The following is a 12,075-nucleotide window of genomic DNA, read 5'->3' as shown; positions in this document are numbered from 1 at the left end:
TTAAGTGAGTTGCCCAGGGGTCACATAGCTAGTAAGTATGTGAGTTCAGATTTGAACTCAGGTCCTCCTGACTCCAGGGCTAGTGCTTTATCCACTGTGCCACCTAACTGCCCCTAGGGAATTGCTTGATATTAATTCCTTTTGAGGAAAAAAAACAAAAACCAAGTAGTTCTAGTAGAATGCAAGTTGGCTGCCACCCAAAACCTAATCTGATCTTAGGCTACATCTTAGTCAGTCAATAAATATTTATTAAGTGCCTACTATGTACCAGGCACCGTGCTAAGCCTTGGAAATACAAAGAAAGACAAAAGATAGTCCCTGCCTTCAAGGAGCTCACAATCTGATAGAGAAAGACAACACATAAAAAGAAGCTGAAAGGGAGGGGGTGGTACCCAATGTGGGGAGTATAAAGGAATGGAGCCAGGTAGGAAATGATGAGATGGCTCCCAGGTGCTTCTTTAAATGGAGGATATGGAAGGATTCCATCCTCCATCCTCTCCAGTCTGAAGGAATAAGAGACCCCTGGACTAGGGGGTACTGACAAAGTCTAAATTTCAGAGTTCAAGTGATCTTGTAGGAAGATCCAGAGAACAGTGATAATGTCCAAAAGCATATACAGCCAAGTGGGCTTTATGGTACCTAAAAATAGGAAAATCAATCTTATCACTGATCAAACATCCCAGGTATCTCCAAAGAAGATACCTAAACAATGAAAGAAGGTGAAACCATGCCACGTGAGCATCTTTGGAAGGAAATGGGAATATTTAGACCAGAGAAGATTTACCAGGGTATAATAACTGTCTTCAGTCATTTGAAGGTCTATCAGAGGGAAGAAGCATTAGACTTAATTTTGTTCGGCTACATAAGACAGAAGTAAGACCACCGAATAAAAGCTACAGGGAAGCAGATTTCAGGGAGCATAGGTAAAGGGATTGGAAGCTATGCCAATGGAGGATCAGTTGAAGCACCTAGTTATATAATAAAGAAGAGAAGATTGAAGGGGGATGCCACAACTGTTTTCCAGTATTTGAGGGGTTGTCACAAGGAAGAAGAATTGAATTTATTGTGCTTGGCCCGACAACTCAGAATTAAGATTAATGGGTAGAAGATTCATGGAGGGAAAAGTGCTCAATGTATACAGCCATCCCAAAATGGAACTGGGCTACCTTAGGAGGTGGTGATTTCCTTGTTCCTGGAAGTCTCTGAGCTCCAGAATCACTTGTCAGAGGCTCAGTGGTCACTCATCAGGGGAACTGCAGAAAGGAATGAGTCTTTGGGTAGGGGTTAAAGTAGATTGCCTTTGAGATGATATACAACCACAGTTGGTAAAATAAGATGCTTATTTGCCACATCCTTCTTAATTCTCACAACCACCCTAATTTTTATTTTTCCAAAAGAGAAATAATACATGCTTCAATGCCCACCATCTTCTTATCTATTGAGGAAAAAAAAATAATCACATGCAATTTATCAGAAGCCACCACCCCACCCCGGATGCGATACCAAACACAGAATAAGACCCTCTCACTGCCCAGGAAGCTCACAGTCTGAAAGCTTAATCATGTCCTTTGTATTTTGAGCACCCTAGGAACTTGAAAAATTTCACTAACAGGCTTTGTATCTTTGAAGTATTTTCCCAGAGTCTCTCCGGTGGTTAATGGCCACACAGCAGTTTGAACCAGCAAAGAAGTTGATCCTGCATTTCACGCAGAAAAACCGAATGAATCCTGAGAATGATATTAAAGGAGTGATGCCTGGTGAGTATGTGCATGCCCAGGGAGGCAGCCGTGCCCTGGAGCTTTGGAGAAGTGTGATTATCTAATCTATGGAGCCTAATAGACCAGAACTCGATATCCCAACAGTTCCTAGATTTCCTTTCATTGGTCTGTTTTATTAAGTAGTTTCCATTGCCAGCCAAATAGTCCCACTTTATTTGGCATGGATCTGTTGAACAGAAATAATAACAACGTTCACCCCAGCAACTTCAAAGTGGGGTTGAAATGCTCCCAAGCTATGGTGGTCATTGGATATTAATTGGACATGCTAATGAAAGAAATTGACTTTGCTGTAAAAACAGCAAACAAAGGTTCAGAAAAAGTAATTATTAGCCTAGCCTAAACCTGGACTTCAGGAAGGGCATTCTATAGAACACAGATGTAAAATCCTTGGCCTACAGCCAGTCTTGTCACTACTTTCTTAGTCACTTCTGACCATAAGCGTACTTTGGAATTTAATCTTCAGGGTCCAGAGACTTTAGCCATCTCTTTTCCCCTTAAATGTAACCTCTTTTTATTGTAATCATTTGGGTAGCAAAAAACTGGGAACAGTTTTCTTTTTTGTGCCTTCTCTTCCTTTCTGGAATCTCTGCCCTCAAGTAGAAGCATTCCTTATATCCAAACCCGATGTTCTTTAAGTGTGGACCAGGAACCCTGTCAGGAGGTGAGGGAATCTGTGAGGTCAAAACTACTTTCATAATGATATTTATATCTTTTAATTTCAAATATAGTTAAAATCAATAAATATAACCCATACAAATAAAAGTTTTTTAGGGAAGAGAGGGAATATGTCTTCAATAATATTTTAGTGTATAAGGAGATCTTGAGACCAAAAAGTTTGACAGCTACTGATCTAAACTAATGTCTGAGATAAGACCGTGGTCTACCCCGGCCTTAAAAGCCTCCAATTTTACCTCAATATTTTACTAGCTCTGTAAACAGTTGGAAACTTGTTGTAATGTACAGTTTAGGATCATAGATCATAGGAATCAGAGATTTAGAAAAGGGAATTCAGAGGTCTTCTAGTCCAACCCCCTCTCATTTTACAGATGAGGAAACTGAGGCCCAGGCAGGTAACTTGCCAAGTTGATACAAGCAAAATTTCAACACTATTTCTCTGACTTCAGAGCTAGAGTCCCTTTTTGAAACCCGGCATATGATATGACTTACCGAATCCAGGCGAGTAAATCCAGATATTGCCAGTGACTCCTAAAGACATAAAAACTATATATTAAATGGCAAAAAAAACACCTCATCTTCCTCTTTAGAGGCAGAATAGTACAAAGGAAATAGCACTGAATTTGGAGTCAGACAATCTGGGTTTAAATCCTGGCTTTATTATTAACTATATGTGTAACCATCTGTAAGTCGTTTAACCATTCTGGGCTTTGGTTCCATTTCTGTAAAATGAGGAGATTGGACTCAGTAATCTCTAAGGTCCCTTCCAGCTCTGGATCTCTGAATCACTGGATCACTCCTAGGGGAGACTTCATAATAGCAGGCAACTCAGCCAATCAGTAATAATCTGGAGGAACCCACTTCAAATGCTCTAGCCCTTCTGGAATGGAGATGGAGGTATGTGTCGCATGTTGGGATATCTGAGTGAAGAGTAATAAAAAAAAGTTCATGTAACTCTTAAGGAGTCAAGTGGCATCCCTTGTGTGTTGTGTACAGTAAGAGATCTGAGGAAATGGATGAGGGATAGCAATGGCTTCACGAATACTTCTTAATAGAAGCATTAGTCTTCCTGAAAGAATGTAAATTCCTTGAGGGTAAGGACTATTTTTTCTCTTTCTTTGTCTCTACAGTGCCCCGCACAGTGCCTGGCACTTAGTAGAGATTTAATAATTACTTGTTGGTTGATGGATTGATTCCTACAGAGTCTGGGCTGGTTGATCATAAGGATCCCTTCCACCTCTAGGATTCTATTCATTCAATATGCATTTACTAAAGGACCAACTCTATGTGTGAGAGATGCTGACAAAATATAAAGTTTAGATAAGATATAATGTCTCCGATTTTATGCAAGAAAACTTTAGTTTTTTGGTTTTGGTTGACTTTTCTCATGGTTTATTCAGAAAGTAGGTAGGAGTGATGTGGGGTGAGTGTATGTATCCACACGGGTATGTACAGCAGCGCTCCTGGGATTTTGGAAACATGTGAGCATCTGTCTCTATTACCTTCTGGTAGCAACCTGTTCATTTGGGTAGTGAAGAACTAAAAACAGTATTTTATTTTCCATTGAGGTCCACTTGCCTTCTCATTTCCAAAGAGTTCTTGCTAAAAATCAAGCACTTAACCTGTTATCAGAACCAATTCCAGTATCTCTAAGAAAATGTCACTTTCCTTTTGGACTTCATTAGATTGACTTTTAAGACTTGAAGAAAAATTCCCTTTGGGGTATTTGCTTAATTAAATTATCACACCCCACTCACTGTTCAGATTAAAAAAAAAACTTTTTCCCCTTTGATCTTAATTGTGCCATTATATTTTCCTACTTTGTTGTAAAAAAGTGGTATTGTGAATTTTTCCCTTGTGATTGTTGCTCACGTTTATTTATATTCCAATGTAGCAAGCAGACTTGAGAGAAAAAGTATCTTTGCATGTGTGACTTATGAAAAGGGAACAAAAGATGCCTATCTCGTTTGAAAGGGGGGAGGGTGGCATTTTAGTATTGACTCTGCAAGGCCTCCCGTTCCACATTGACTTCTCGATCTCTATTTTCCCACCAGCTGTCAGTCAGCATTGTCAATCGCGCCATTTCAACATTTTATTGCCTTGCTTTGTGGGGAAAGAGCACGTCTGTTTTGCCTTCTAAACAGCTGCTCATTCTGGCTTGCTTTCTTTGCCTAGGTTTCTTTTCTGCTGCTAAACTATCTCCCAATAGCTCAGACCAAATATAGTTGAGAAATGTTAGAAGAATGTTTATCAGGTGAGAGCCCAAACAAGTGTGTGGCCAATTGTGTCAACCAGTGTCTTATATCTTATGTATACACACATACAAACACACATGTATGGGCCTCAGCCTTGGTATACTTCTTTACTTTGGGTTTATATTGAGCAACTAATGCCAAAAAGGAAAAATCAGGGACTCAATGTTTCTACTCTTCTGTTTTTCCCAGGTTGTTCTAAGTGTCCTTGGACTTCCTCTTAGAACCTGTCTGATTTGTTTTTGAACATTTCAACACAGTCCTTTGAGTTAGCATTGTGACTCAATCATCATATGCCCAGCATCATTGCCACAACATGTGTACAGGTCTCACCTGACTCTGCAATGCCAACGCGAAGCTTTCTTCTGGGATTCCTGTTACAAGCTTTGCTTGTTACAGGCATAACCATGTAGACTGTAATGAAGCGTCATGACAAAGCCTAGCTGTGTGGCTAGATAGCCATTCACTCTGTGGTTTGGTGGATGTTTGTAGGCATTCAGGATGGGCATATTGAGAGAAAATGGGAAAGAAGAACAGGATTGACCCAAATATCAAATGATTGGGTAGATTTTTAAGATTGAGGTCCATATGGTTGCTAACTACTTCTTGCTTCTAAAGAAGGCCTGTTCTGCCATTTAATTACTTCTATTTCTAAATCTAGAGCTGAGGGGGTGAGGGGTTGGAGGAAGCCAATAACTCTTTGAGTTTACTTATGAATGTGGGTTTTTTTTTAAATGTTCAGTGCCTCAAGGAAGGACATAAAAACTGATTATTTCCTACAGAGTCTAAAAATCCATTAGTCTATGAGCCTGAAATGCCTTAAAGACTTTTGGGAAAAGGATATGACTCTTGTGGCATACTTTCAAAAGAACTGTGATGGTTCCTCCCAGGCCTTATCTTGAGTGGACTGCAGCTGCTTTCTCCCCTCTGGCCACATCAGGGGACAACTGGCTGGCGGTCTCACCACCTAGTCCTTCAGGCCCTGGACAGATCCCATGCTTCCCTCTGGAGCATTCTCAGGTAAGCCCTTTCTTAAGAGCCACGATATTCTTTTCTACTCAAATAGTGTGCTCTGGGGCATCCCTGAAGCAAGGCAAGCAGATAGTCAAGCTAGAGCAGTTGGACCAGGAAAACTCTACATCCTTCCATTGCCTTGGTTCCTTCCATGCAATAAAGATTCAGAATTGCACAGTGATGCTGGGAGGAGGGAAGGGAACAGAAATAACTTATCTACCCTCGAGTACAGAAACAGCATGCGTAACAGGCCAGAGACCACACCAGAAAAATGGACATCCTGTCCTCCCTACACGAAACAGGCTCAGCATGTTAGAAAGGGAGTTCAATTTTGTTTTGCTTTTTTCCTGGTGACTCTAATCAAATTACTTTCTGTTGTGTGTGGTAAAACAGAGGGGAAAGCATGAAGCAAGGAGGTAGTTTCAGATTTTTCACTGAAGTTTTTAGAAATTGTTATCTTTAACACTTTAACACTGTGTATCCTAGAAAAGCCCTTATTTTCTAATGATGCCAAGTGGAAAACCTAGTTCTCTAGACACTGAGTTGTTTCAATGACACGAAGAATACAGGACTCCTGGATTCCCCTGCTTCCCCTCTCCAATCCCTCTCGGGAAAAGAATCTGTTAACTCCAAGGAAATGTACAAATTATGATCTTAGAAAATGGTGATGTGGTGCTGGAGGGCCCTAACATGACACCAGTGGCCCCAGAAAGAATAACTTGAAAATTATGTATGGGCTTGTCTGGTTCCTCTTATTGACTACAAGCAACCCCTGAGTTTATCATTTCTGGGTGCTGTTGCTAACCCCGCCAAAAAATTCATGACATTAAGTGTACCAAGCATTCCTTAAGTACCTGCTGCATGCAAGGTACAATGCTAGAGACTTAAGACACAAAGATGTGTGTGTATACAAAAATATAATACAGACTTTACTCTCAGTAAAGCTCAGACTATGATAGTAAGAAGATTGGGGTGAGTGCAGGGATGAGCTGTAGCAGAATACTAGGAGAAATTCGAGATAGAATCAAAACACTGCCCTTATTTTAACAAACCAAAAAAGGAAGGACAAATATAGCGCCACACAGTTTCTCTCTCTCTCTCTCTCTCTCTCTCTCTCTCTCTCTCTCTCACACACACACACACACACACACACACACACACACACACACACACACACAAGTTCAGCCCTTCAGGGCTCCTGATTGTGTTTGTGTTTTTCCTCCACCAATAAAAATTGTGACCACTCTACAGCTTAGCAGATGGTCTTCCAGAGTTGACTATAGAAGCTGTGGCCTGAGAAATTCACTACTCAGCAACCAATCTCTGTCTGTTTCTATACTGGCCAAACTGGTCCTCAGATAGCAAGCGTAGTCTGTCGTCAAGCTGGCATAGTCTTCAAGAAACCAGGGTTTATTTCCACATCATAATGAGGCATCAGAGGATGAATTTAATGAAGGTTAAACACATAGACCGAGAGAGAGGAAAAGAGAGATTTATCTTTTCACCTTAACATTCCATTCTAAAATTACTTGGGAAAAGCACTGTAGAGTAGTAGAAACAGCTTTGGATTTGGATCCCAAGAACCTCGGTTTGAATCCCAGCTGTACTACTTACTAAGTACATAATCTTGAGCAAATCCTCTCCCCTCTCTAGAGCCCAGTTCACTCATCTGTAAAATGAAGGGATTGGACTAGAATCGTGGGTGGGGAACCTGTGGCCTTCTAGGTCCTTGGGTACAGCCTTTTGATTTGAGTCCAAGTTTTGCAGAACAAATCCTTTTATTAAGGAGATCTGTTCTGCGAAGTTTGGATCCAGTCAAAGCCATACTTGAAGACCTAGAGGGCCACATGTGGCCTCAAGGCCACAGGTTCCCCACTGCTGAATTGACCTCTGAGGCTTCATCCATCTCTAAATCTCTGGTCCTAGGAGTAGAACAGGAATTAACCTCCACTCAAGGAAGGGAAATCTACCATAGTCATCTCTGTGTTCCTCATGGAAGAAGAAATTGTAGGATTCCAGCGTTAGGAAGAGTTGCTATTGATGTGGAGAGATAATGTGGGATAGTGAGTGGAGGTAGCACTGGATTTAGGAGCCTGGTGACCTGGGTATAGGGCCTGGCTCTGCCCCTTGCTAGCTACCTGGGACAAGTTCATTCTCTTTCTCAAGCCTAGGTGTCCTCACCTGTAAAGTGATGGGGTTGGGAGATCTCTAAATCTCCTTCCATTTCTGGCATGATTCTATGATACTATTAATATGTGGTGGTTTATTATGGCATTATGCAGATATATATGGTATCAGAGGCAGCATGATCTGATATTTTAATGTTTTCTACTACCAAAACACTGCCTGTGAGGGAAGTAATATTTTATTTAACAAGGTTCATCTAAACTATTCAATCTGAGCCCTTAAATTAGCCTTATTTTGCTGTGGGGGAAAAACAAGGGCTGAAAAGTAAAGCACCTCTCTGAAGGCTGGAAAGAATCCATGGAAGAAGGTCATAGAATTCTTTCTACATTAATGTGGGACATGGAGAAGTTCTAGAAACTCAGACAGCAAGTTTACAGGTCTACCCCCACCTTTTTCCTAGGTGAGGACATGTAAAAAAAAATAATTCCTCCTTTCCTGATGCTGTCAAACTATTCCTAATGAAAAAGAAAGAAAAAAAAAGCAAAAAGAAAATAGCCAAATCCTAGTGGTTATCTGTGCACATATATTTGGGGGTTTTCCCCTTCTAGATTTCAGCTGATGGGATTGCTTGACACCCTTGTGCCATTGGATGATGGCCAGAAGGTAGATAAGCCATTACTGTGATTTTAGAACACACAGTGGAAGGGGAAGGGATAGGGTATCTTCTCTGACAGAAGCATTTGCTACTGTCAGAAGTACTGGAAATGGGAATACAGCAACAGCTGGGGTAATCAGGAGAAACTTGAGGCTGCTTTTTGTTGTTCAGTTGTGCCTGACTCTTTTTAACCTCATTTGGGGTTTTCTTGGCAAAGATACTATAATGGTTTGCCATTTCATTCTCCAGCTCATTTTGCAGATGAGGAACTGAGGCAAACAGGGTTAAGTGACTTGCCCATGGTCATACAGCTAATAAATGTCTGAGGCCAGATTTGAACGCAAGAAGATGAGTCTTCCTGATTCCTAGCCCAGTGCTCTATCCAATGTGCCACCTAGCTGCTGCTTCTCTCCTGAGACAATTATATTTCCTGAAGAATAATCAGAGTTTCCATTTGCTAAGGGTTCCTCTGAATTGTAGGTTTTACCCACCACTACCACTCTTTTCTTTGATATTCCCCCCCCCTCTAGTTTTTTATGCTTGACCTGGAAGATTTCAAGGGGGCATGGCTCAGCAGTACAAGATGTCACAAGATGGGCTGTTAAGGGGAAGGGAGGTTGAACAACTTTGCCTTTCCATTTCTGAATGTGTTAAGTTGATAGCAGACGGCTGAGAGGTTTTGTTTCTTACTCTATAATTGGAAAATCAACACCTAAGCTATGAGAAAAGAACTTCTTTATCTTATTAATGTAGGAGGGAAGAAGGCGGGGGAGAGGGAGGGAGGGAGGATGGAAGGAAGGAAGGAAGGAAGAGCCATACTCATTTGGAATTGCCATCAGAATCCAATTCACAAGAAAATTGGTAAAACTATCCTATCCAACAATTATTTATTAAGCGCCTGGTAGAACAAAATGAGAAGCAATCCATTCCCTCAAGGAGCTTGCATTCTACCAGGTGAAGACAATGCTGGAATAGGAAGGGCTTCCTGTAGATGTTCACGTAGACTGAGCCTTGCAGGAAGCCAGGAACCTCAAAGGTGGAAGTAAGAAGGGAATGGGGGGCCCAGAGTTGTATTGCTCAACCTGATCACCTATCTTGTTCCATTGCCTTGGCTCTGAATAACTTTTTCCTGTTTCTGTGGATCAAATCCATCCTCTAAGCATGAAAATCTGCCACCATTTCAAGTTAGCAAATGTTCACAAGGTGCTCTTCATATACAAGGTTCTGTGCTAGATTCTGGAAAGTTTTTTTTAAACATAATCACTATGCCTAAGAACCGCAGTCTAGCAGGATTGTAAGATACAAATGCAAGTATTTTAATATGAATTAGAAGAACATAGGAGAGGTCAAGCAAAATTGCCTGATAGATTCTGGGAGGAAGGGATAAGTTCTGTTTCGGTTAGGGGTAAGGGAGAAGAATGATCAGGGAAGGTTTTTTGGCAGAAGCGATGCTTGAGTTGGTTCTTGAAGGTGAAGATAGATATTGATATGTCAATAGACAGGGATCTGAGGATGGGGGGAGTTGATTTCAAATGGGGATGGTGCACACCAAGGCATAGATATAGGAGAGGAAATGGAGATTAGTCCAATTTGAATGGATGTTAGAATAAGTGAAGAAAGCTGCATGTGGGAAAAAAATAGAAAAGTTACTGGGTGTGTGTGTGTGTGTGTGTTCTGTGTGCTCTGAAGAGTCCCAAGAGAGGAGTCCCCAAAATCCTTTGAGTAATAGCAGGTGGAGTAAGTATATGGATAGCCAAAGTCCTGGAGTCAGAGAACACAGACTGGATAGCTGGTTAATTCCCCTCTCAGCATGTCAGATTGCTCATCTGTAAACTGAGAAGGTTGGACTAGGTAGTCTCTGAAGTACCTTTCAGCTCTAAAATCCCATGATCCTAGTTTGAAGGGTAATAGTATTCATGTGTCTAAATAGGTTCTGATGTAATTTTTCTTCAATGGTCACACCTCATCTAGAGTTTTCATTCCTAACTCTTCTAGCTTCCCTTTTTGGATGCTGCCTACCTCCTAGTTTTAAAGGAAGAAGCCATAGTCTTGTATAGATGAGACATGCTGGATATATGCTAACCTAGGAGTGAATAGGCTGGTAAATTAAATGGGAGTGTAGTGAGAGATGTTTTCTTGGAACGAGGTACTGGAGGATTTTTCTTTTCTGGAGGGGCAAAGAGACAGCTTTGTGAACATGTTTTGTCCAAGGAGACTCCAAAGGGAGTGGTGGTTTGACACAAAAGGTAACTCATATTCTCTAGAGAATGAAAGGCATAACATGTGTCACTGAGAGAGGAGTAACCATCCTGCTGTGGTGTTTTAGGGACAGGACACCTTTCAATTTCTGGCTTTTGGATTTGGCCTTAGTACTCTATGGGAAAAAAAAAATAGGTGAAGGGCCATTTGACCATACCTGCATTCTTTCAATAAAAATGCACCTAGTTTTTCAAGGCTGTGGATGTAAAGAGTAAATTATGAAGTCATATACACCAGGCATTAGGAGAATGGGCATCTTGTTCTTTTTTTAAGTCCAGTAAATGTGATATTCCAGTATAAATACAAGACCCTGAGACACATAACTGCATGTGGTACATGTGGCCATTCAGTTAGGACAGTCAGAGTTCTGAGTCTCTGAAGAACATTTTTTCCTTTCCCGAAAGAGAGAGAGAACTGCTTGATCTGGTTTATTAGGTGCCTAAGTATTGCACTGGTAACTGGGGTATCATTATAAAATCTGTATCTTCACCAAGAGTTTGAGAAAAAAAAACCTCAGATTGACAATGTTTCTATGTTTTTGCTTCAGGCACTACTGGAGGAATTCTACAATAACAGCAAGTCTACTCTGCCAGACTTATGTTCCATTTTCTCTTATCCCAGCTTCTGGGGTGGGGGGGGATGTTCTCCCCTTCCCAAAATGACCAAATCTAGAAATGGACCTGGCCAGATCAGAAGGGAGCCAGCAGATTCCCTGCTGCCTGTCAGGGGTCTCATGGTCTTGTTTCATTGCAGAACTGGAGAAGGAACTTTCCAGGAGGCCCAAGAAGGTCTGCATTGTGAAAGTGGTGGGGACAAGGAACCTATGGAAAAACATTGTGGTCCTGTGCGTGAACTCGTAAGTATGGAGGAAGCCAGGGCAGAAAGGGAATGGAAAGGTTGGGAACATCAGGGGAGGGCAGTTAAAGGAGAGGAGCATGTTTCTCCTCTGCATTCTTGATAAGAAGGGGGCAGGCAGTCTTAGCCCTCTGACCTAAGTATGGAATTGTGGCCTTTGAAAGAAAGGACTCTTTGTCTTTCTCTAATCTCTTCTATCCGAAGGCAAACATCTTGGGAGTCCACCGAGACCTCCCTGTAGTTCAAATAGGGGAAACCTTGTGAGTGAGCCTATCTTAGAGAATTCTTCTCCATTTCTAATATAGCTTTGGCATGGGAACCCCAAGACAGACCCACCTTATAGTAAATTTCTTAATAAACAGCATTAGAGGTAAGATTTTTGGGTCACTGGTGTGTATAATGCCTGGGAATGTGGATAAGAGTCCCAAGCGAGGCAGTGTGGCAAAGCAGTATTATACTG

At 41.4% G+C, this 12,075-nt stretch overlaps 1 protein-coding gene across 1 annotated transcript in view; it reads left to right on the top strand.

The window, feature by feature from the left end:
• SLC22A23 (solute carrier family 22 member 23) overlaps nt 1-12,075 on the top strand; it is a 211,766-nt gene that overhangs the window by 164,527 nt on the left and 35,164 nt on the right. Inside the window, exons 4-5 of the mRNA XM_036768093.1 lie at nt 1,630-1,757; nt 11,514-11,616. Coding sequence (XP_036623988.1) covers nt 1,630-1,757; nt 11,514-11,616 — 231 coding nt within the window. The remainder of the gene's footprint in view (nt 1-1,629; nt 1,758-11,513; nt 11,617-12,075) is intronic.

This window comes from Trichosurus vulpecula, chromosome 1 (genome assembly GCF_011100635.1).
Source record: "Trichosurus vulpecula isolate mTriVul1 chromosome 1, mTriVul1.pri, whole genome shotgun sequence".
Taxonomy (NCBI): domain Eukaryota; kingdom Metazoa; phylum Chordata; class Mammalia; order Diprotodontia; family Phalangeridae; genus Trichosurus; species Trichosurus vulpecula.
Note: the sequence above shows the minus strand (reverse complement) of the source record. Positions and strands in the feature narration are given on the sequence as shown.